General features: G+C 35.8%; 1 protein-coding gene and 1 long non-coding RNA gene across 2 annotated transcripts in view; one reads left to right on the forward strand and one right to left on the reverse strand.

Annotated features, from left to right (window-relative positions):
• The window catches only part of LOC307142248, a 673051-nt gene that overhangs the window by 554078 nt on the left and 93829 nt on the right, over nt 1–25144 (reverse strand). The gene's annotated exons all lie outside the window — the stretch shown is intronic.
• On the forward strand, nt 509–21181 carry fam204a (family with sequence similarity 204 member A). Its single transcript, XM_079843017.1, has 7 exons — nt 509–942; nt 1176–1263; nt 1592–1625; nt 3815–3917; nt 6870–6959; nt 19072–19181; nt 19544–21181. Exons 1-7 carry the CDS (start codon nt 700–702, stop codon nt 19593–19595), a joined length of 720 nt encoding a protein of 239 aa, XP_079699143.1. The 5' UTR covers nt 509–699; the 3' UTR covers nt 19596–21181.

A 25144-nucleotide genomic window follows, 5' to 3' on the forward strand; every position in this document is an offset into this window, starting at 1 on the left:
TTACAAGCTTACCATTGTAAATCAAGCTAAGGTAAGCGATAGTAGCTACTGAACACTAGCTGGTATGTACTTGCTCCAAAATTTACTTAAAAAAGTTACGGACTGCAGCTTTAATGACTTGTGACATTTTAATTTGGCAATTTATTCATGGCTAAAAAAAGGTCCATGGCACATTTATCCACCCACCATCTACTTACTTTCGATTTTTAACTATTTATTTATTTATATAACAAAAGAAAAGCAATTGGATAAAGATGATACAATAAATCAGTAAATACAGTAAATCATTGAGTAGTAATAGTAAAAATACTACTACTAATTATAATAATAATAATTATTATTATACAGAAATAGACGAATTAACAAAAAATATAAGTCGTGAGCTATTATTCATAACACAGAACAGCATCTTATTTTGTAAAAGGAAGGATCCAGTTTCATAATGAGATTAATGTGACAAATCAGCATTTCTGTTACAGCGTTCGCTCTTCCGCCGATCCAATAAGGAAGCTCTATGTTCAAAACGCGGAAATACAGAAGGCAAGTTATTGGTGTAATGCGCGGATATATTGTAATGTCGTTATTTCATCCGTCTCATTTAACAGTATATTTGCTTTATACATAAATCACCTCCGTTTTGTGACAGAATAATGCAGAAGTCTGCGATAGTTGCGTTTTTGACGATTCGCCAGATTTAATATGTACAGTGGACTTCTGCCGCCGGGTCTCACTGAGGCTGACCTGAGCTCTGATGATGCTGATGAAGGACTACCACCAGAAAATAGGCAAGGAGAGACAGACGAGCACCTCTCACTTGAGTCAGGCACAGAGCCACATTCAGTTTTTGTACAGGGCGAATGTAATGAGACAAAAACTGATTTACACAATGATGATGCTTCTGGGGATGATTGTCTTCCTGGAGTTTCCTTTGATAAATGGCAAGTACGTGGACTGACTGAAGTTATGCATGTATGCAGTTATGTTGCCAGAGAGTGCAGATCATGCAGTGATCAAAGTATGTATTGTAGATTGAATCGTGCAACATACTTACAAACACTACAGTATAAACAAAACAAGTTGCATTCATTTCAGTCAGCATTTATTTTAATATCATTATGTCAGTATCACTGATTGACAGCACTGTTTTTGTTTTGTTATTGTTATTGCTATTGCAGAGGTTCAAAGATCTCCAAAGAGCAAAAGATGATCAGAGAATGAAGCAACCACAAACAAAACGGCAAAGGAAAAGGCGTCACAAGAAAGGTCAAGTTGTTTTCTCATTATCTACCAGTGCCCTTCTCCTATACTATTTCTGTTGTGGTTTATAGCATTTCATTTATTCAACATTTCCATGCAAAAATAAAAATGCACAAGTAATTTCCCATGCAATGCAATCACAATGATGCCAAACACTTAGCTTGTTGGATGTCCAGTAGGATTTACTACAGTAGAACTAATATAATCCACATCCACTCTACTTGCGGAGATGCACAACACAATTTCATGCTTTCTAATCAATATGCCTTAATGCATGTACATACCTTTTCAGACACATTGAATGAACATATTTTGGTTTTTATACCTCAAACAGGTGGGACACAGAATTGCGACACTGAGCAGAAAAGGTATAGTGGACATTTATGGACATGATGTCCAAAATAGACCATTCAAACAAAACATCAGTACATTAGTCAGCAGGTCATAAGCAAGACTATGAGAGGAACATGTATAAACAACTTGAAGCTGAAAAACATGTCCTTAGGCTTAACAAACTTTGACTTCATTTGCTTTTCAGTGGTGAAGGAATGCATCAATTCAAATATAGTTCTAAACAGAGGTGGACAGTAGTGAAGTATTTTTACTCTGCTTAAGTACATTTTTCAAAAGTGTTTTTCTTTGGAAAACTTTTACTTCACAACATTCCAAAGCATAATGTTGTACTTTTTACTGCACTATGTTTCATATTGAATATCATTTAATTCTTAACCCCCTCTGGAATCTGAGCTCTTTTGGGGCTCTTTAGAAGTTTTGACATGCTCTTAGATTTGTGTTTTTTTCAGTTGCTTATAGACACATTAATGGTAAAAGTGTAATTACACTGTTTTCAGCACAAACTGGGCTACGTGTGTGAGCAACATGTATGTATATGCTTGTATTTTTGAGAGAAAAATGTTTATGCACGGTTTTTGAAAAAACTAAAAACTTTGTTTTTAAATTAAGGCCTCAAAACACACAATAGATATGTGTTCACAAGACTTTTGACTCCTGCGTGTATTTGCATAGAGTTTTTCCTTTAAACTGATGTGAGAATCATTGAGCCTACTCATTCACATAAAACAATATATTCATTTACAATTTGTAAGACAGTTTTTCTTCACAAAGCCAATATGTGAGGAGGCGTGATAGCTAATGAATAATGCTGGAGATCACCTGAGAGGACAAAAGGACATAATAGCCCGCATTATTAGCGGCATAATGAATGAGCTTCAGGTAGGCCTATGTGACAGAGCAAAGGAAATATATTTTTTTGTAGTTTATTTTATTTGGAATGTAGTCAACAAAGGCCTATTATATTTTAAATGATCAAAAGATTTGACTACACTGCTCTGACTTTTACTCAAGTAAACGTAATTCAAAGTTTTACTTGAGTACTAGAAAGTACTACATTTTAATGTAATTAAGTATTAAAGGTAAAAAAAAACAACAACTTTTATTTACGAAATGTAGTGCAGTAAAAAGTACAATATTATGCTTTGGAATGTAGTGAAGTAAAGGTTTTTCAAAGAAAAACTCTGATAAAGTACATATACTTGAAAAATGTACTAAGAAAGTAAAAATACTTCACTACTGTCTGCCTCTGTTTTTGAAATGTTTTATTTGCTCACTGACTGATGCAAGGAATATTACATTACTCTATAATACACTACACAACTTTTTGCATCATGTATGACGGGCACAGGATTTTTTAAGTTTCAGACTATGAATCCGTCCAGTTGGACAGTATCAAACTGATATTTTGATCTGATTTTAGAACACATTCGGTGCATCTGAAAAATCACATACTGTCTGAGTATGTACTACATTTGAATTTGAATGCACTTCATGATAGTTAAAAAAGTACTTTTTATATAATATGAATATGGGTAGTATGAATGAAATTTGGACCTATGTTATTACTGTTATGTGACCTACCAGCGTCAGTTGCGTTGCTTCACTGCCATTCATAAATCATCTCCCATGGCTTCATGGGATGGTGAAGTGTCCATCAAATGCACACTTCAGAATTTCATTGGAAGTAATAAGTCGTCCGGGTACTTTTCGCCTACTGTTTTCCATACATACTACTTTTGCAGAATTGCCGTATTGATTTTGAATACTATATAGTATGAAAGTATTTAATTTTCGGACACAGCGATTGTTTTCATTTGTCATGTGTATTTTAGCAACATGACGCATGTTTCGGCGTGAGTTTGTTGTTCAGAACGACTTGAAAAGTCTGGTAGTGTGTGGTAGTCTGTATGGCGCTTAGTGTTTTAAAATCTATTTAAATTTTAAACGTTGTGTAGTGTATTCCAGTCTCAAGGGGAACAAATAGAACATGTCTCATCTAAGTACAAAATTCTTCATATTTGAAACCTCCTGCCTATTTCACTAAGCATACATATATACCGAACTGGCTCTGTAACTCACCAGTTAGAGCAGAAAAGGATGTGTACAGAAGTAATTGAATCTCACAAAGTATACATGCTAGTCCTGGAGTGAATAATAATAATAATAATAACAGAAAGACTTGTCATTCTGTGTCTATACCCAGGGAGCCTGAAGAGAAACGGGAGGAGCACTGGAAGGAGCTCACGCAGTATTTTGGCATCAATGATAGACTCAAACCTCCTCCTTGTAGCAGACCTCCTCTCATGGTAACAATGATTTCCACCATCTTCCTCTACCACTCTGTGGGTGTCCTAATTCCACTCTGATGCTGAAAGCATTTTTATCCCACTGCCTCGCTCTGTTCTCTGTCGACTGTATGTGTAACTCGTAATTGTTTCCTCTATCAAATGTGAAAGACAGAGTGAGGAGGCGTCCTTTCTTCCACATGACACTGAGCATAACAGAATAGATCATATTATATTTAATGATGAGATTACCTTAATCTTGACATGAGGATGTAGCTGCACTGTCTGTTCTGGTTGGTGTTTAATATTTCTTATATGAGGTGGATTTCTCCATTGAAAGCCACCTTACAATGGAGTCAGGAGCTCTCTGTAATGCTGTAATTCAGTGATAGGGAGGAGAACGCTTGCAAATCAAATACACTGGACAGCTTGTGTAACAAATATGACATTAAGATTTTCCCCACTCAGAAGCTGAAAGGGCATCATACATAGAACTGCATAAAGAATATAATAAAAACAGCATACGCCTTCATTAGTCTTCTGTAAATGGACCTGTTTTTAGTATTACCCTCCTTTGCGTTTTGGTAAAAATGTTGCTGTAGAATCTTAGTTTCGTAGAGTTGTTTGTTGCGTAGCACTTCCGTATTGGTTATATCACAAACAAATACTTTATTTAACATGTGTGCTCATTCTGTTAGTGGAACTTTTGACTTTTTGTGAAATTTTGAAATATGAAACTTCTTTACACTGTTTAAACATTTATGGAATGTGAATTTATTGGATTATTATTCTAAATGTTTGGATTTTTAGAATAAATATCTGATTATAGCGTTTATTTTTTAAATAATTTTAATCTTTGGTAATAAATTAATCTCAAGTCATGATTTAAAAAAAAAACATTTCCGATTTTCTAACAGATAAACTAAAAAATATGATTTAAAAAAATTTTTTTTAAGGAAAAATACTTTACTTTTACAGTGCATATAAGTAATTAAAGAGCCATTAAACCATTCAAAATCTATTATAATCTATATTATTTTAGTTTAAAATCATATTAGGATTTAGGAGCGTGCACGTAATGGCTGCATTGTGCTGTAATATAAACTATTGCTTTACTTCCTCTGCATAAAAAACTAAACATATTTGTAAACAGGCATTTATTCCACAAAATTCACCTTATCAACACAGTTTATGTCACTGTAGCTGTTACACTGTCAGGATGAGTGAGATGGCCAATCAAATCAAAGAAGGCGTGGCTTACTGTTAGTGCGAATTTCAACGTGACACTTTAGTTATAGCAGTGAAAGAGTAAGATGTAAGTAGCTAAACATTTAATATTTGACAACTGTTTTACGATAAAAACGCTCAGCGACCAACAGTAATCTGGAGCGATGCAAACGACTTGACATTTTTTCATGAAATTTCACCGTTTTGAATCGAAAATATGACATTTATGTAAATCATAACTGAATTTGACGTGACAAGAAAAACGTTTAGCATTTTTACATATTAGGCAGACGAAAATAAGAATATATATATATATTCTTATTTTCGTCTGGTCCATATATAATATATATTATTTGCAAATAGTTTACTTCATAACTAAAATAGAACTGGAACTTTTACCGTTCTTATTTCTTTTTCTTTGTTTCCTTAAATCCCTTTTAATCCTTTAATAATTTCATTCCTTTAAATAGACCAATAAGACCAATACCCTTCCCCACGCACAATAAACAAAACGTTGGTCCTCCCCAATGTCTAAGACATGGTCACAGCCTTCCTGTGGTGTCTGTGCACAGGTTAGGTTTGCTTCATTTAAAGCAATAATATGTCTTTATGCAGTGTATGATTTCGGTCTGTTCCTCGTGAGATGAGACTGAGAGCAGAATATGTGAGAAAAGGATTCAAGAAAGCTGACTTTGTACATTGGCTCATAATTTAATTTCGTCATGCAGGAATTTCCTGATTAAATTTTCTATAAATAAGTCTCTTTAAGTGCAAAGCTTTGTAAACAGAACTAATTCATTTGTAACTTCAAGCCATTTTTGCACTAATGCATATTACTTATCATTCTGCAGCATTAACTCCAAACATTTTTTTGCAGTTATTTTAATTCATAAATCGTCATGTAAGCAGAATGTTGGCAAATGTAATTTGTTTTAAGTAGGAAAACGCTGCTAATTCAATTGTCCATATCGTTTAATGTTGAGCTCAAGTAATTTTGCATTAGCGAGTTAAAATATTGTTTTGATTATATATATATCCAGTTGTCCTGTTAATTTAGACAGCTCTGCTGCTCCATTTTCCCTCACTTTCAAAGGCTATATCTATTTTGGATTAAACATTATTAAAGGGCTGAGCGTATGCTGTGAAAATACATTTTAATGGAGTTGTGAGTGAGGCTGATTGGAACAGTCCCTCTGAAATGTTTACCTAAGCAGAATGAATATTATATGACCGTTCCTGAAATCACAGTATGGAATATACGTTAGCTGAGGAATATATTACGTCAGGTAGTTAAACATTATTGAAGTATGTATTGCATTATGTATGTATTGCTAGGTTTTCATGTTTTTTGACCATAAGGAGGAACAAACACGTCTAGAGTTAGCGAAATGCTAGAAAATGAGAATGTTGTCTTTTTTTTGGGGGGGGGGGGGGGGGGGGGGGGGGTTGTCTGCTGAAGATCCGGGAGCTCTGCTCCCATCAGTCCTGCTGCTTTGATGCAAATATCTAATTAAAGACCAACATTTATGTTTGGTAACCTCCTGTGGCTAGACAGATTTTTTTGCCTAATATTTAATCAACCAACGATTTTCATTTACGAGAGGAAATCTACATATTTGTTGTAATGGCAGTCATATTAAAAAGAGTGCCTGGGGGAGTTTTTAAGTTACTCTTTGATTTTTCTTCTCGTCCTTCTATTTCTATTTGAAAATCACTTCATTTTATTTCCCTCCTTCTCATCTTCAGTCAGGCCTGGAAAAGAGCATTGAGAGTGCCATCGCTGAAGGGGACTATGGGAAGGCAGAAGAACTGAGTGACAGACTTGCTACTCGAGAGGTATGTTGCCCAGATAAGCCATCTCGGGGGGCGCGCCAACTGTGACAAATTGAGCTAATGGGTCTGTGGCCATTTTGCCTGCAAAGACAGAGGCTACAAACACACACACACACACACTTGGGCAGAAAGTCTTGCAACCCTTTTACAGTAAAGTTAATGGAAAGCCCTCCCCCAGTTTGAAGTGCGGCAGTGTCTATAGAACGTACGGTTCTGCCTTTTAATGAAGGCTACAATGCTTTCAACCCGAGCGCTAAAACATTTTCAAGGTGCCAGTTTTACACCTTTGAAGTGGGCTCATACCTAAATACAGTGCCTGCAGTTTTAAAAAGACACATTTTAGGAGTGTACGTAGGATCAAGCGCTTCCAAGCTAATTTGGCAGAAAATGTAACATTCGCACAGCTGTAATTGCAGTTAAAAAGACATTCAACTTTTCTGAAGTTGGGGCAATCATAGCGGGCAATATTTTTAAGACTCGCAACTTTGATTCAATGGAATCTGAAATGCATTCCACTAAATTCCGGCCTAGGCTTTGATTCCAGCATTACTGCATGGAATTGATGTTCACTGTCGACCTTAAACCGTTTAGCACAGAAAAGATTTGGCTGTGTGCTTCCAGTCCACGTACCCATACATGTGGTGACTTCTAAACATTTTCAAAGAAAACATGATTCTTTTGCAAACGTGATTTTTGTTTCTTCAGTCACTCCACTCCACAAACCAAGTGTTTTTAATACAGAAGTGCTTTGACAAAAGAACAATTGTGCGAATTCATTCTTTCTTTCTTTCATTCATTCTTTCTTTCTTTCTTTCTTTCTTTTTTTTCTCTTTGGTTCATTCATTCTTTTGTTTGTTCGTTCGTTCTTTCTTTCTTTTTTCCGTTCTTTTTCTTTCATTTGTTCATTTTCTTTTGTTCATTCATTCATTGTTTCTTTCTTGCATTCTTGCGTTCTTGTTTTCTTTCTTTTGGTTGTTCTTTTTGTTTTGTTCGTTCAATTTCTTTCTTTCGTTTGTTCGTTTATTCGTTCGTTCTTGTTCGTACTTTCTTGTTCGTACTTTCTTGTTCATTCTTTCTATTTCTTTTGTTTGTTCATTCATTGTTTCTTTCTTTCTTTCTTGCTTGCTTTTTTCTTTCTTTTGTTCTTTCTTTTGTTTGTTCTTTTCCTTTCATTCATCTTCTTTCTTTTGTTTCTTTGTTCGTTCTTGTTCGCTTGTTCTTTCTTTTTCTTTCATTCATTCGTTCATTTCTTTTTCGTTTATTTGTTTGTTCTTTCTTTTTCTTTTGGTCATTCTTTATTTCCTGTATTCTTGTTTTCTTTCATTTGTTCTTTCTTTTTCTTTTGTTCATTCATTCTTTCTTTCTTTCTTTCTTTCTTGCATTCTTGTTTTCTTTCTTTTGTTTGTTCTTTTCCTTTCATTCATCTTCTTTCTTTCGTTCGTTCTTGTTCGTTCTTTTTCTTTCATTCGTTCATTTCTTTCTTTCGTTTATTCGTTTGTTCTTTCTTTTTCTTTTGATCATTCATTCATTCATTCATTCATTCATTCATTCATTCATTCATTCATTCATTCATTCATTCATTCATTCATTCATTCATTCATTCATTCATTCATTCATTCATTCATTCTTTCTTTCTTGTTTTCTTTCTTTTGTTTGTTCTTTTTCTTTCTTTCTTTCATTCATTCATTCTTTTTCTTTCTTTTGTTTGTTTTTGTTTCTTTCTTTCGTTTGTTCTTGTTCGCTTGTTCGTTCTTTTTCTTTTTCTTTTGTTCTTGTTCGCTTTTTCGTTCTTTTTCTTTTGTTCATTCTTTCTTTCTTGCATTCTTGTTTTCTTTCTTTTGTTTTTTCTTTCTTTCATTCATTAATTATTTTTCTTTCTTTTGTTTGTTCTTTGTCTGTTTGTTTGTTTGTTTTTTTCATTTGGTCTTCCGTTCATTCTTTCATTTGTTCTTTTTCTTTCTTGTTTGCTTGCTTTCTTTCGTTCATTCATTATTTTTCTTTCTTTTTGTTCTTTTGTTCTTTCTTTCTAGTACGAATAGTAATACATAAACGATACATGATGTATAAACAGTCGTTTCAGCCTTTAATGGGAAAAATGTCAAATGGAGATGGAAAACGTGTAAATTGACATGAAGAAGAGTATTTCATCTACCTTTTTATTAATTCTTCCCTTAACCCAGGGTTTAGGAATGTACAGTGTGAAACGTCAGCGCATGAATACCCAGGGTTAATTGTTAACCCTGGGTAAATTATGAGCAGTGTGAAATGTGAACCAAGATAACCCAGGATTCCGCAAACCCGGGATTTATTAATGAACCAGGGTTAACTATTTCAAGTGTGAAAAGCCTTTCTTTCTTTCTTTCTTTCTTTCTTTCTTTCTTTCTTTCTTTCTTTCTTTCTTTCTTTCTTTCTTTCTTGCTTATAATACTATGTTGTCAGGCAGATTTTTATAGCAGGTGTCAGTCTGCATGCACACAATGAACCAGCTATATTTCATCATGCATTTGCATTACGACATATTGCATAAAGTGGTAATTAATCTTCTGTTAATAACTTTATATTTAGGTGTACTAAATGGTTAGTGGGACTCATTCTGCAAATCCTTTTTGTGATAATTATTTTCTTTTACGGTTTATTGCCGTACTGCAGTTGCATTTATTCCTGGCTTTGGTGTTTTTAAATGTATCTTTCAGTTTCTTCAATAATTAATTTTCTATTAAGATTAATTTTATAGTTTTATTGTGGATAAAACAGTCTCAGGTCATGCTTCGATAAAGCTCTCCCATCCATCTAATTGGGAGGAGCAGTGTTAATCGTGTTAACCTCAAATATTAGTTTCCTACGTAATCAATTACAGCTTCTGTTTCTCTCGGTGTAAATGCGAAAATGACACCATTTACTCCGCACTAATGAAATCATATTGTGATGCTGTTGAATGTTGATTTGAATCAGTTCAAAGCAAGGTGATAATCATGCTCCTAACAAGCGTAGCGCCATGGGAACAAGCATTAAATAGCTCAGTAATGCCAACAACAGGCCCTTGGTTTATAGGCAATTTTCTTTTGAGAGTCTTTACGCTGTAATCCATACAGATGCCACTTACGCTTATCTCTGGAGTATCTCTGTGGTTTTATCTTTTTCTTTCCCAGGTAGACGGAGACATAACGGTTTCTTTGGAAACCATTCTCGGAAACATTTCATCATTACATGGGCTTCATTGTGATGCCACACGGCTGTATCAGCCCTCGCCTTTGTTCTTTTGTTTGGCTAAGAATGGCAGATTTAAGCATTCCTTCACAGAGAGTTTATCTAGACTTCAAAAGCAGCTAAAGAATTTCAGAGATGCCATCATGCTGTCTAAATGCTTGCAAATGACAGCACTGAAATGTTTAAGGTTAGTGCCTCTTATCAAATAACACTGGTATAGTAATTATAGCTGGCTGCGTTATTAGTTTGCCATGGCTTGCAGGTAAAAACACAAACACAAACTGCATGGCTTTCCTCTTTGATTGACTTACCAGGACCATGTTGTCACAGAAAGCTTCTTAGAGCATCAGTGGATTTGAGCAGACTTAGCAGTCTCGAATCTCTCGCTCAGCCAGACAGCTGAGGTCTGCCTCTGACAGAACACTGGCAGTCGCTGCGCAGTAATGCCACTGTTAGCTGCTTTATTTGTTCTCCACTAAAGACTGTATATTACAGTTTTCACCAGGTAATGTGCATTTGTCATCTGCTGGACATGTCCCTTATGCTCTATTGATTGATTCACCATCCCTCAGTGAGTTGTAGGTATGGAATATGTTTTTGTGAACATGCCAAGATAAGATGACACTTGCATGTTCTTTGTTTTCAAAGTTTCATCAGCCATGTTAATGGTAACCTCATTCTCCTGTAGTTCGTGCAATGAGAGGGTAGGTTGCACATATGGAAGATCATTTGAAGGTATAGGAGTTGCACCATTTGTTATTGTAGCCCTACTTTATGCCTGCATGTGTGCCAACGTAGCTAAAATACTGTTCAAAAGTTTGGGGTCAGTAATCTTAAAAGTCTTTTATTCTCACAAGGCTCCATTTATATGATCAAAAAGACAGTAAAACTGCAATATTGTGAAATATTGTTATACTTAAAAAAAAAAAAAAAAAATATTCCTGTGATTACAAAACTGGATTTTCAGCAGCCATTACTTCAGTCTTCAGTGTCACATGATCCTTCAGAAATCATGCTAATATGTGACAACTGGACCACAAAACCAGTCATAAGTTGCACGGGTATATTTGTGGCATTATCCAACAATACATTGTATGAGTCAAAATTATTGATTTGAGCCAAAAATCATTAGGATATTAAGTAAAGCTCCTGTTCCATGAAGATATTTTGTAAATTTCCTACCAAAAAAATATAAAAATGTATTATTATAAGTAATATGCATTGCAAAGGACTTCATTTGGAAAACTTTAAAGGTGATTTATTTTTATTTTTTTATTTTCAATGTTTAGATTTTTTTGCACCCTAAGATTCCCGATTTTCAAATAGCCGTATCTCAGCCAAATATTCGCTCCTAACAAACCATACACCCAATGGAAAGCTTATTTATTCAGCTTTCAGATTATTTTTTCAGATTATTTCAGAAATTGACCCTTATGACTGGTTTTGTGGTCCAGGGTCTCACATGCTGATTTGGTGCTCCAGTTTTTTTAAAATTATTATTAATGCTGAAAACAGTTGTGCGGCTTAATAATTTTGTGAAAACTGTTTTTTTTCTTCTTCAATAAATAGGAAGTTCAAAAGAATAGCATTTATTTGAAATCAATATACATATATTTGTAACATTATAAATATATTTTACTCTCACTTTTAAACAGTTTAAAGCATCCTTGTTGAATTAAGAAACGCTCAGAAAAAAATCTAATTTAAGAAAAATAATGACCACTATCTTTTGAACAGTAGTTTAGTTTTAGCTGTTTATTCAAAATTTGGCCTTTCACTTCTGTTTAGAGGGAAATGGAGAAGGAACAAAAAATGATAGAAGATTAAAAAGGAGGAAAAGGATTTGAAAGTTGCAAGCCAGATTTGAACGTACATGGCCCATATGAACACCAAAGCTCAATGTGCTATTTTTATTTTTTGATTGAAAGGATTTAATCACTAGACAACCTACTATCATGCAACACTTCCAGTGAACTAAACACAAATAGATAAACAGGGAAATATGTTGCCCCTTTTCAACGGTCCTCAGGGGCAATTTGGGTATTAGTGAAGCATTTTATGCCCTCATTTCTAATCCAGCTAGTATTCATTATCACAGCGCTCCGTGCGGCCACAGAGCGCTCTGCCCAGGATAAATGTGGTTGCAGACAGCTGTTTGAAATAATGCAGAGAACAGTCAATAATCCCAGCTGTGGCAAGCCTCAATTTCAAGGTTCTAATAATATTTGTGTCTACTGCTCTATGAAACATCATACGTTCTGTAATATGTTTACATGCTAATACAGCGTTAAATTAAAGGGTTTAGAAGTTGATGAGACGGTGATATACTAAAGCTCTTGTGATATTTTTTTGAGCCCTTTGTTTTTGTCCTCGAGAATGATCTCTATAACTTATGCATGGACCAGAGATATTTTATTGGTCATAAACCATTTATTCATAATTTTTTTCTCAAATCAAAAGTTTTATGTTTTTTATATATCAAAAATCAGCTGTTTTGAAAGACAACTTATTGGTTGTTTCCTTGTTTAGCTTTTTTCATATATGATATTTTCCATGTTTCCTTTCATCTGCAAATTAAAGCAATTCGTTAAAACCTTCTTTCATGTTATCCTAAAATGTGTGTGTTATGTTGGCTTTCATCTTTGTCCAAGTGTTTAAACACAATGTGGATAGCAAAGGGTTCTTTGAGATTTTCATTTCATGAAAGTGTATTAAAATATTCTGTAGAAGGTTTAACTTTTAAGTGTTTTATGAATTTGTAAAATGTGAAAGCTTTTTAATTGATTAGAATTAAATACAGTATTATCAAATCCTAAACAGCATATCCTCTAACAAAAAAGACACATGTACTAGTCCAAAACTAACTGACATTAAAAGATACACTCTTAAAGGTTCGTATTGGCATTGATGGTTCCATGAAGAACATTTAAGATCCATAGAACCTTTTAATTTATCAAAAGGTTCTTTAGATAATTAATTATATTATTATTCACACTAAGAAAAAAGTGGTTGGTTTTTAAGAATGGTTTGTTTATGGTTTCGCTGTGAAACCCCTCTTTTGGAACCCTTATTTTTTTTAGAGTGTTGAATATTTGGCTTTATTAACAATATAAAGTACATGTTTTGCCACCTTCCCAAAGGACATCGGCCTATGTACATTGTTGGAAGAGTTTCAGGTGTCCGATTTTAGGACCCCAATATAATACCTTGAAATATAATTTTATTTAAAAAAAAAAATTCAACACTTTAGATTACCTTTTAAAGATTATGGCAAAGCTGTGACTGTTTGGAAATGTTTCTGTTGTGATCTATTAGATTCATTTTTGTTGTTGTTTTGTTTTGATTTTGAACAGCTTTTTTCAGAATGAATTACTTGCGTCAACTTATTTTTAAGGGGTTTAATTTAGCCTCCTATAAGCACATTTTAATAACAAGAGCTGCAGTTTGAGTCTCAGTGCTAAACAAAGGACTGTCACACTTTATTATTTCCTACAGTTTTTCTCTGCCCTGATCACAAATATTAGCTCCGCATTACCACTTCAAAACGTAGACTTTCTAGTCTCGAGCGGTGGGGGGTACTGCGTCCATTTCAAGTTCTCCAGGAGTCAGAAAATATGAAAATGATTAAAAGGAGACATAGTCTGAAAAGAAGTTGTTAGAGGGGGCGCAAATAGATAAAGTCGGGGGAGTGAACGGGAGTTCGAGAACACATGTATTCTTCAGTATGTGAGTTAATAGATGCTCACATTTCTTTTGCATCACAGCGAATATTATGCATTAGCGGTGGCTGTATTATGATCGGTACACCTATTAAATGTGTTGCATTGCTATTTCCTGTTATCAGCCTTCATCTCAGAGCAATCAGCTGGGCTTTTGTCCTAATATGCGTTTTTAATACGGTGTCTCAGTAACTACGAACAGACAGATCTCGAAAAAGTTCTCTGAAAGTTTGTTCTTTACAGGGGTGCCATGCTATTTGAAGTGCCAGTATTGCAGTTAGGTCAAAGTCAATGGTAGACACCAATCCAATTAAAATGCACTAGTTTGACAGCTTTTGTGAAGGAAGTTAGTTGGCTTTTGTACAGGCTGTTAAGCCTTAGTGCATTAAACATAATGTATGTCTATCTATTTATTTTTTCACTCAATTATTAATCATCTTAACGTCTTTCTCCTGATTTCGAAAGCAGCATGATTAGGTATTTTTAGCCCTTTTCTCCGTCTATAACACCCAATCTGTAACGAAACCCCAGACTGCCTCTTCCTCCTGTGCGGGCCCCTCTGGCAACAAGAAAACTGCTAAGCAAAAACTCTCCTCTTTGTTCCATTTTCTTTCAGTATTAGCAATTTATCACAGAATGAACTTTTTATTATATCTGTAGATGACTCACATTAAATTTTTGCCCATTAATTTTGAAATGGGTTTTGAAATGGGTCCTAAGCTTTTATCAAATGCTGGGGAATCTCATTTGGATTATTGTATTTCATTAATTACTTGATAGACAAAGCATACTTTTCAATGTAGATTTTTTTTTTGTGCTGTTTAATTAATTAGCATGTTTTCTCTTTTAATTAAAGCCATTTTTTTCGAATTAAAGCCCACAGCAAAACACATATATAATTTGTTTGTAATTAGCCCTTAATTGGTGGTAGTGGAAGCTTAGCACCCTCGTTTCCTTTTTTTTCCTGATTGCCATTTTATTGCCAGTCAGTCATTAATTAAACTGTTTTTCTAATTAGCTTATAAAACTGTTGATGGCACATTATTGTAAGTGTGAGTTCAAAGCTTGCTAATAAGCCTTGCCTGCTCAGAAGAGGGAAGATAATGAAATGCGCACAAAGCCAGCGAACTTTCAGACTTTTTTCCACTCCCTTGTTCCCTGAAGATGACAGTCTTATGTATCTGGAATCAGATTATTGGGGCTGAAACATAGAGAAGCGCATTATACCGAGAGCTTTTCCAACTAGATCCCCCTCAGAGAGGCTGCTTCTCTGTATGTCTTGTAATGCTGTTTGTCAAGTTGGTGGCAAGATTACAGGAACTCCTTGTCTTATTTCCCCCACCACCCCCTTGAGACTGATAAGCTATGTTAACTGGATCTTTCACTATATACAAGGATATCAAGTGTAGGACTCTCAACATGTCACTTTTGTTGAGAGGATTTCGTCTTCTCCGCTTTAGTGTAGATGACACCGGGTATTGTCACGGGAGTGTGGCCTGTTTCGTTTCATTCAGTCAATGCTATGGTTTCCATGAGATTTCCCTTGGTATTGTTTTAATGCAAGCCATGACTCTTTCAATCTGTTCTAACTGGACGCGTTTGGCATGACAGAACATAATTACAATGATATTATTGATCTATTGGGGATATTTGACTTGGAGAAGGCAAAAAAGTGTTTGTAAGAAAATGTAACTAGTTCTCAATGTATGATATTGGTAATTTATGGGTTCCACTTCCATATAAAGTGGCACATTTATGGTGATGTATGGTTTTAGTGAACCCAAAAATGAAAATTGACATAATCTACTCACCCTGAAGTTGTTCCAAACATGTATGTTTTTCTTTTTTCTACTGAACACCGAAGAAGGAATGTGGAAACACAGGAGCCGTTGACTTCCAGACTCCGAGTATGGATAAATATGAATAATATGGAAGTCAGTGGCTACTGTCAACACATTCTTCAAAAATATCTTCTTCTGTGTTCAGCAGAAGAAAGAAATTCATACAGGTTTGGAACAAATTGAGGGTGAGTAAACGATGACAGAATTGTCATTTTTAGGTGAACTATCCCTTTAAATTTTCACTATGCACCAAAAATGTGCCACTTTATATGGTTTTGTTATATTCTCGTGTAAGTAGTTAATTTAATTTAGTAAGTACTATCTGGCCGGCTAAAGTCCAAAAACAAACCACACACAAACAGCTTTAGTCAACTATGGCCATGTTATTTTGGCATTAAGGTGTGTGTATGTGTCACTTATTTTACAGGGTGAATGTTATGTTTAACAGCTACTGTATAAACCTGTTTACAACTGTAGGAGTTTTAATTGTTTGCAATCCTTGCTTTTTCGGTATGTGGGTGCGAGTGAGAAAGCCTGGGTTATAGATGCAAGCTCCAGAATTAATTTAAAACCTATTTTTAACCGCTGCAAGATAGAAATTTAGCCAAACTTATTTATTTTAAAGCTATTTTTTCCAAGATATTATCACTAAATAATATCATTATATATTTCAGAGCTTTGTCTGCTCTAATATAGTTTGCAACTTTTATTGTCATATATTTGTGGAAGGCTCAAACATGAAAGAAATGCCCTGCCATTAGGTGACGGATTAGCATTGTGAATTTATGCGGACTGCATTTATTTCGCATGAATGTTTTTGTCCACTTTACAGCAGCCACTGTGGCAGTCAGTGATCTACTATACAACACCAAGTGGGGACTGCACCACTGTTGACTTAACCCACCTAGTGGCCCCATGTTGCAGTTACAGGGCTGAGCAGAATGAATTCACCCCTCGCAGACCTTTCAAAGGTCACATCATTAATGGCGCTAAATAAGCCCAGCACTGAATAAGGCTTTGCTGTGGACTGGCGTAAATGGCACACAATGCCTTTTAAAGAGGAGAGAAGAGAGGTAAACGACAATGGAAATGCACTGACTGTAATTCTTTCGGAAATATGGGAAGGTTTAGTGTGACTACCTAGAACAAAGAGCACAAGCTCTTTTTGTTGTGTATGTTATCCCCAAGACCCCCCCAAGCCCACTTTTCCCCCCTTTTTTTGGATTGTGATTTTCATTCCTTTTTTTCCTGCCCTGCATTTTTCCTCTGTGCCCGCATTTGATGTGAAAGGATTTGGCACTAAGTCACACGAGAGGGAAAAGGAGGGGGGGATAAGGATGAAAAGGAGGGAAAATCATGAAAAGTGGATCAAAAAAGTAAATGAAAAATAATGTCATATTACGGAAAATATGAGAGGCTAATTTGTGCCGACTTTTTGCTAATTTTGTTCTTGCCACAGAAAGAAGTGCTGTCACCTGCTCTGCGCTACACTGATGACAGTGCCAGTGATCCATGAAATAAGCTGCCGCCGGCTTTGTTCTGATAAGAATGAACAAATCTGCACAATGTACTGCGCTCCGAATCTCATTTTCATACTTGCATGCAGGCTAAAAGAAATAAGCTGTTTGCAAGGCTTGATTAATCAGACATTTGAGAGCTCCCCCCCCCCCCCTTTTTTGTCTCTTTGATCTGCTCTGTCTCCTAGGTAACTTGCTTGACATTAATGTCGAGCCCCGGTAAAGACAATCGTGGATTGTAGACTGGACTGATAAAAAATAAATAAAAAAATTAAGACATTTAATGCTTTGAATATAGTAATGTGTGTGAAAATTGGGGAGTCCCAGCCGGAAGAGCGAAGGGGAGGGGGGGGCTTCATTTTGGTGATGGGGGCAAAATTTGGTTAAAGCTGGAGCGCAGGTTAATGTGGGTAATCCTTGTGTCGAAAACACAGATAAATCTCAAGATTTAAACCTCAGAAGCCATTTGTCATCCTCCCATTTTGTTGTGTGGAAATGCCTGCTTTTTACCAATGACATTGTCATGTTTATCCTTTTCTGGCCGTGATAGCTTTAGCACCTATTCTGCTTAAATGCGCCTCTCTAAAAACACCCTGGTGTGAATTATCTGCGAGCGGATCTGCTCTAAACACGGGCATGATCACCCATTATAACTTCCCTCTCTGCGCTGTCTTGCTAGAAAACATGATTTATGGCTCTTAAAACCTCCAAAAAAATGGCAAGGATTTTAAAAAACTGTCATAGTGTGTTAGCTTCAGGTTATGCAGACGCCTTTACAAATCTTCCAAGTGCCTGTATAGATGAATGCCTCGAGGGCCCAGCCGGAACCCCGCTCTCTCAGCCTGCTAAAGGCCTTATCTTAAATCCAAGCAAAGTACCATTAATCTTTTTGAAAGACCTTTATGGCTTTTAATGTATCCCAAATTAGAACATTTTACACCCTTGGTTCCTGAAATATGGCGATAAAAAGCCTTTAGAGTTTAATTTCTCCTTCCTGCTCGCTCTGACCTGCCTAATCCCAGCATGCATTAGGAGATATTTTAGTTTCAGTCTTTCTAATAAAGTTTATCCCACTTAATTATAATTGAAACATTTTTTTTCCACTCTCTTGCTCTCTCCAGGTTTTTTCGAGCCTGGAAATGGTGGCACATTTCCTCATTACCAATTGAGGTTTTTTTTGTGTGTGTTCCCTCTGATTGTGTTCTTTCACTGTTCTAAAGAATTACCCCTCCCGAAAAAAACGGAGGCGGCGAGAGAAAGGCAGTTGGTAAAAAAAAAAAAGGGGGTTGTGATTTGTTCCAAGTGTTTATCAAAGTTTCTTGCGGTCCAATAATAAACCCATCCCTGGAGTGATGGAAGAGGCCCGGACTCTCCTTTTGTTTCCTGAGCCCTCTGTGTCACTCTGGCTATTGGAATTAATCTAGCCACACCACACACATTTCCCCTCACTGATACCGCCGACATGTGCCTCTTGCCCTCCTCCATTCATTTTGCCATCCTAAGTGCGTGCACTGCAATTTTCAGAATTAAAGGTCCTCTTTAGATGAACAGATTAAGTATATGAGATAATAACATTAATTATGCACATCCACGCTGAGTGGTGGAACGCAGGGTTGGGTGTCCTACTTCTATCTATGAACCACAAATTCTTTTTTTAATTTTTGAAGCTTGAGCATGTCCGTGCGGGATACGCCATCCTTGCAGTGATGAAGATATGAACCGGAGGCATTCTTCGAGCTCCACCTTGACGCACTGGCAGTGTTGGTGAGGTTTGCCAGGCAGACTGATTTTCTCCAGCTAATGGAGCTTGTCTCTGTCTCCTTCTCAATAGCTGGCCGTGAAAATCGCACAAGCCGCCGATTGCCGTGACTTCGCTAGCACCAAACAGGAAGCGGAGGCTTCCCGGGCAGCCCAAAAAAGGAGGAAGCAAATCGCTTGGGGGTTTGTTGTGTTTTTTTTTTCTTCTTCTTCTATCTGTCCCCAGTGCTGATACTCTGCAGTTTCATTAAGTCACTCTGCATTTCACACTTTAAATGTCCCTTCTTTCCTGGACTATGTGTTAACTCATGTGTATTCACTAGAGCTTTCTAATGAGTATGCGGATTCTGCTTATCCCTTTGGTCAGACTCTAAATGCACATTGAATACTGTGAGTTAGAAGTAGCCACGATATACAGATTTCGTTTGCATTCCAAAATAATCTGCTTTGATTGCTTTCTTTGCATTGTTTTTTTTTTTTTTTTAATTCTTGATTTTAACTCAAGTTTGTCACTTTCAATTAATTTTTTGTTGTTGTGATTTTAGGTTTGAAGCAAAGAAAAGATGGGAAACCAAAAGCAATATGGGATTCATGTGACATTCACAGCACAGAGAGTACAGATTTGGCATGTTGATAATTGTTTATAGAGGTAATCTTTCCATAATACATTATTATTGCACTCAAATTCCCTTTTATGTCATTTTAACATTTTATTTCTCTCAGAATCAGCTTTTTTGGTCATTCATTCAGATTTGTGGGTCATTTTTATATGGCTAAATAAATTCTATAAGCACACCATTATTGTAATGTTGGTCGTTATTGTGTGTATTTCTGTTCTTTCTCTCATAATTAAATCTGGCGCGTACAACTCCGCACGCCATTTATTTACTGCCGTAAGTGGGTTAATCAGGAGCCGCTTTTTTTTCCTTCCACGCCAGTATGGAGCGAGGGAAGAGAAAGGAGAGATTAGGGGCCTAATGCAATGTACAGGATAATATGCAATAGGATTTGCCTGGGCAAAATGAAATTTGTCGGCTGTAAGGAGGTTTGAGCAGTCATAAACGAGGAGTTTAGTCGGGTTCGAGTGTAAGATGACTGTGTGTGAGGCAGAAAGCGAACGTGGAGTTGGGAAACGGTGTGTATGACACTGGACTCAACCCATGATGCATCTTTGAGAGGATTCCTGTTGGCAGTGCATTTGTATAAGCCTGTCTATCAGATAAAATCCATTTGACTTTTTTTTTTTCAAATATGAAATGTATATCTTTATGTAAAGAATATATCATTATTTTAATGCAATAGTTACTCCAAAAATGTTAATTCTGCCATCATTTGTTATGTTCCAAACCTGCGTGATTTTCTTTCTTCCGAGGAACACAAAAGAAGAAGCTTTGAAAAATGTTCATGCTGCTCATTTCCATTAAATGAAAGTGAATGGGGACCAGGGGCTGTCAAGCTCCAAAAAAAAAAATACCAATGAAACATAATATAATTAGTCCATATGATTATATTCGAAAACTGAGAGACTAAAATTTTAGTTGTTGATCAATGACAATCTTGCTTGACAGCTATGGTCACCTTTCATTGTGTTGGAAATAATGGCATTATTCTGCTATAAACATCTCTTGTATTTGACAGAAGAAATTAAGTCACATGAATGATTTACAAAACACATGGTGAGTAAATCATTCATTTTAGATGTTCATTCTATTTTTTTAGCAGAATGATTCTTTATGCTGAGCACCTTCCTTTTTTTAAACATCCCTCCCACCTCCACAGTCTCGTGAGGTCATTAGCGGGAATGTGGAGAGACTCACTCCCTTGATTTATGCTCTGTTGGCCTGAGGCGGAGACATCTGTAATTTTAGGGCTTTGACATCCCCACCCTGACAACAGCCAACTGACAACTGTAGCACAAACTTGTCAGTGCTGCCTTAAGGCAATGGGTGTGGTTTCAGCCCTGCCAGTTACCACGGAGACATCTCACTGAAAGGAAAATACTGCTCTGTTGTAAATGCCATCTTTAATACATCAGTCAAATTGTGGTTGTTACATCACTTAGTATATGAAGTATTAAATATTGCAGGCAAATGATTCCTTCAGATTAAAATCTTGAAGTTTTTTCAAGATTGCTGTAGAGCATCTTGACCTTATTGAATAAACTGAATAAAAAATGATTGTGTAATATGTGTGTTTATGTATATGTATATATAGCAGAGAAATACCCTCAAAGGTTTTGGGTCTGCAAGGATACATTAAAGTTGATAAGAAGTGACAGTAAAGAGGTTTACATTGTTACAAACAAGTTATAATTGAAATACACACTGTGCTTTTGAACTTGTTCATCAAGGGAGCCTAAAAAATCCCTGGTTTCCACAAAAATATTAAGCAGAACCTCTGTTTTCAACATTGATAATAAGAAATGTAAAACATTACAAGATCTTTGATTTATGCATGTTTCCATATGTGTCACAAACATCCCAGACTATGTTTAGAACATGTCCAAGGCTTAACCATATCTCATCAGCCTACCATTAGTCATCTTAGGCTTTTTGTCTTTAAGGGAAGCACGTCATCACCTATGAGGTGCTAATTACACTCATCTTGCAGAAGGCTTCACACTGAATGTCTCATCTGCTGAAAGATTACATATTTCCACTGTTCGTCTGTACGTCACTGGGCTGAAATTCACACACATTTACAGTAGGAATTATTGGGTGCATACGCAAAGGCTTGTACAAAATATTTTTATTGTTGCATTGCACAACATCCTGAAGAATGTTTCCAACAGTGTTGTGAGGTTTGCCAGAGACATCTATAATTATTAGGTATGACACACTGTCAGTCAGTTTTTGTCTTGAAGTGGTAAGTGATGTTTAAAGTTAAAGCAAATGCACATACCAATTATACTGTAATCAACCCTTTAGTTATAGAAGTCCGGCTATTTATCCAGTTATAGAATTTAACTCTCTTTGCAGATGGGGAGTATATATATATATATATATATATATATATATATATATATATATATATATATATATATATATATATATATATACACACACAGTCAAACCAAAATGTATTAAAAAACCTTCAACATTTTCTCACATTATCACAGTTTATTCACTATAGTTTAGAAAATGGTAATAAAATATGACAAGAACTCCGAGTTAAACTGTGTGAGAACAAATTCATCTTGATAAAGTCAGATAACTTTGATAGAAAGGTATGTAATGGATTACAATCAACCAATCAGTTGTCAGTTGTTAAATTTAAGTACACAATTAGATAATTCCAATTTAGGTCAACCAATTACCAAGCAATGCTTAATTTTGTTCAGTCTGTGGTGTAAAAGGTCGTATAAAAACATGGTCAGATCAAAGTGTCTGAATCATTTTGGTCCCAAATTTTTTTAAATCAATTTTACTGGTAGTCCACGGTATGAAGAATATTTGGGTATAATATGTCATTTTTTTCCTATCTAATAATTACCTCACCGACACGGCATCCTCAATAAACCTGTCTCTGGCGTGATAACTCCGATCTTTCGAATATTCCTATCTAATAAATGCCTCATCAACATGACATCCTCAATAAACCTGTCTCCGGCGTGATGACTCCGATCTTTGAATATCCCGATCTAAAATGACTTCTGACCTGTAATGTTGCCAGAATCATAATTATACACTGTTTGTTTGTTGGCCCCGACTGAGCCTGGTTTCTAAGGTTTTTGTTTTCTCCATTATGCTACCTGATGGAGTTTTGGTTCCTTGCCACTGTCGCCTTTGGCTTGGCTTGGCTTGGCTTGCTCAATTGGGGACACTAGATATTAAACTAAATATTCAAATAAATGTTCAACTAAATTACTGATCTGCCCGCATTGTTACTATATGATAATTGAAATGAGCTGGATAACATCACCGTTTTCTCCAGAGCGGCTGTATAGCCGAATCAAATTCTGTTGCATTATTTTAATGTTTAACACTGTGAAGCTGCTTTGAAACAATCAGCATTGTAAAAAGCGCTATATAAATAAAGGTGACTTAAGCTTACTTTATTTTGCTATCCTCACATACATAAATTAACTATAGTGTCCTGTACCCACTAAAAAATCTGGTGTCTGAATACTTTTTGGTTTGACAGTATATATATATGTATATATATAGGTTTGAGGTCAGTAAGATTTATTTATTTATTTAAGAAATTTCTTGGCTGAAATTTTATTTGCAATCAAAGATATAAATTATATTATAAAATCTATTAAAATAGAAAAAAGTTTTTTTTTTTATCAAATAAATGCAGACTTGGTGAGCATAAGAAATTTTACTAACCACTCTTGAGTGGTAGTGTGTATATGTAAAGGCATATACATATATATTTATTTATTAATATAATTGAAAATAATAACTTGTTAAGTTAGTGTCAGATTCTGTAACCACTGAATTAACTATCCATTAAAATAATCAAAATTAGGCACAAATAATTTGATGGTCTGCTTTAGACATTCTACTAACTATACTAGTAGTAACTTGTCATCTAGCAGTCATTGGAGTATTAATATCAGCTATTAATATCAGCAGTGTACAATGTTACAGCTGTCCAATGTTTTTGTGGTGCAGCATTTTGGTCATTTAAAGCCAATGCCGAAAATATTGAAACAGTTGAATTTTTTTATTTTTTTTTTCAGTGAAAAACCGAGCAATGATTTGTGAGAGCAGAACCTGCTCCACACTCCTCAGCCTTTTGAAAATAACCTGTACATCATTTACAGTAATCCCATGTCCTCCAGGAGTCCGGAAGGAACATGCATCTGAGAAACTAGTCTCGGGTCGCATACATAAACCATTTCACCATGAGGGAATGTTCCAGAGACCGGCTTTCAGAGAACATGACCATCCTTCCGCTTAGAGGGGTTGCTTGACGGCTCGGTTCCCTATCAAAAGCATCTCAGTCTATTAATCTCTTTGAACATGGCATAAAGCCTTGAGCTGTGTGTTTGTAGCATTTAAAGCAGGACAATCCGCTTTTCGAAGTCTTCGTGTAGCTTTGCTCCTTGTGTAGCGTTTCTTTACTGCAGGCCAGGCTTGCACCCTGACCCGTGTTGATTTGTTGTGAAGCGCAGAGGAAAAACTCTTGATGCACATGTTGAAACACTTAAGGGGAGAAAATGATTATTGTTGGGAAAAGAATAACATAAAAAAGTCTGTGACATCCAATCCTATTAGATGCTTGAACGCGGCCACGATGCGTTGAAATCCAGGTTCCATGAACATACAGGCATGGTAATCCCTCTTCACTAGAAACCTGCATCACTTGAGGAAAAGAACGTGTAAACAGAAATACTACAAGTGGAACCCTGAGGACAAAATCATAGCCGAGATTCCCCAGATAAGCGGTTTAGCATGTCGAACAGTGTGATTAACCAGACTTCACAAAGAAACACCAATCCATTTTGGAAAAGAGGAAAATATAGCTTCAAAACAATTGAATGTTTTGTCCTGTGCGTGTAAGAGCATTGCTAGCATTCATTTCACTGTAAAACAGGAAAAGAGGAGCTGTCTGTGAGGATGTTGACTTTTTCCTCCGTTGATTTAACGACCTGCTTAATTCCGCCGTATCCGCGGCCCTCGCAGATGTTTGGCGGTTTTAATTAGTGTAATCATCGCTCTTGAGAGAGGCCAGGAGGTCACTCAGCGGGCCTTGTTTGTCAAGATGCTCAGAATAATAACACAAAAGACGTGTCATTTATTCTGTCGCTGCGTTCATTAAATAATTATATGTGTCAAGACAAAATATTCTTAATCAGTCAGGAGAAGAAAAAATAGACTCGTTACAGAGTCAAATGAGAAAATGAGTTGGACTGTTTATGTTACTGTAGTGGCAGTATTTCAAAAGCATTAGATGGATTATTTTCTGAAATGATCAACAAATGATGGATGATGAGGGCAGATTTATAAGTACAGATAAAGCTTTTAGTGTCTGTGTCTTATGTTTGGATGTTTACACGTACACATTGTAAAGTTTCAGGAGTGACAACCGCATTTAAATACGGGAGTGAGTCCCCTAAATTATCATTCCATGTGTGTACGGAACACGATTCACTCCCAAAACTGCAATGATTGACACAGTGGTAACCAGTGTTGGGG

The sequence above is a fragment of the Gobio gobio genome (assembly GCF_949357685.1).
Source record: "Gobio gobio genome assembly, chromosome: 18".
In the NCBI taxonomy this organism is placed as follows: Eukaryota; Metazoa; Chordata; class Actinopteri; order Cypriniformes; family Gobionidae; genus Gobio; species Gobio gobio.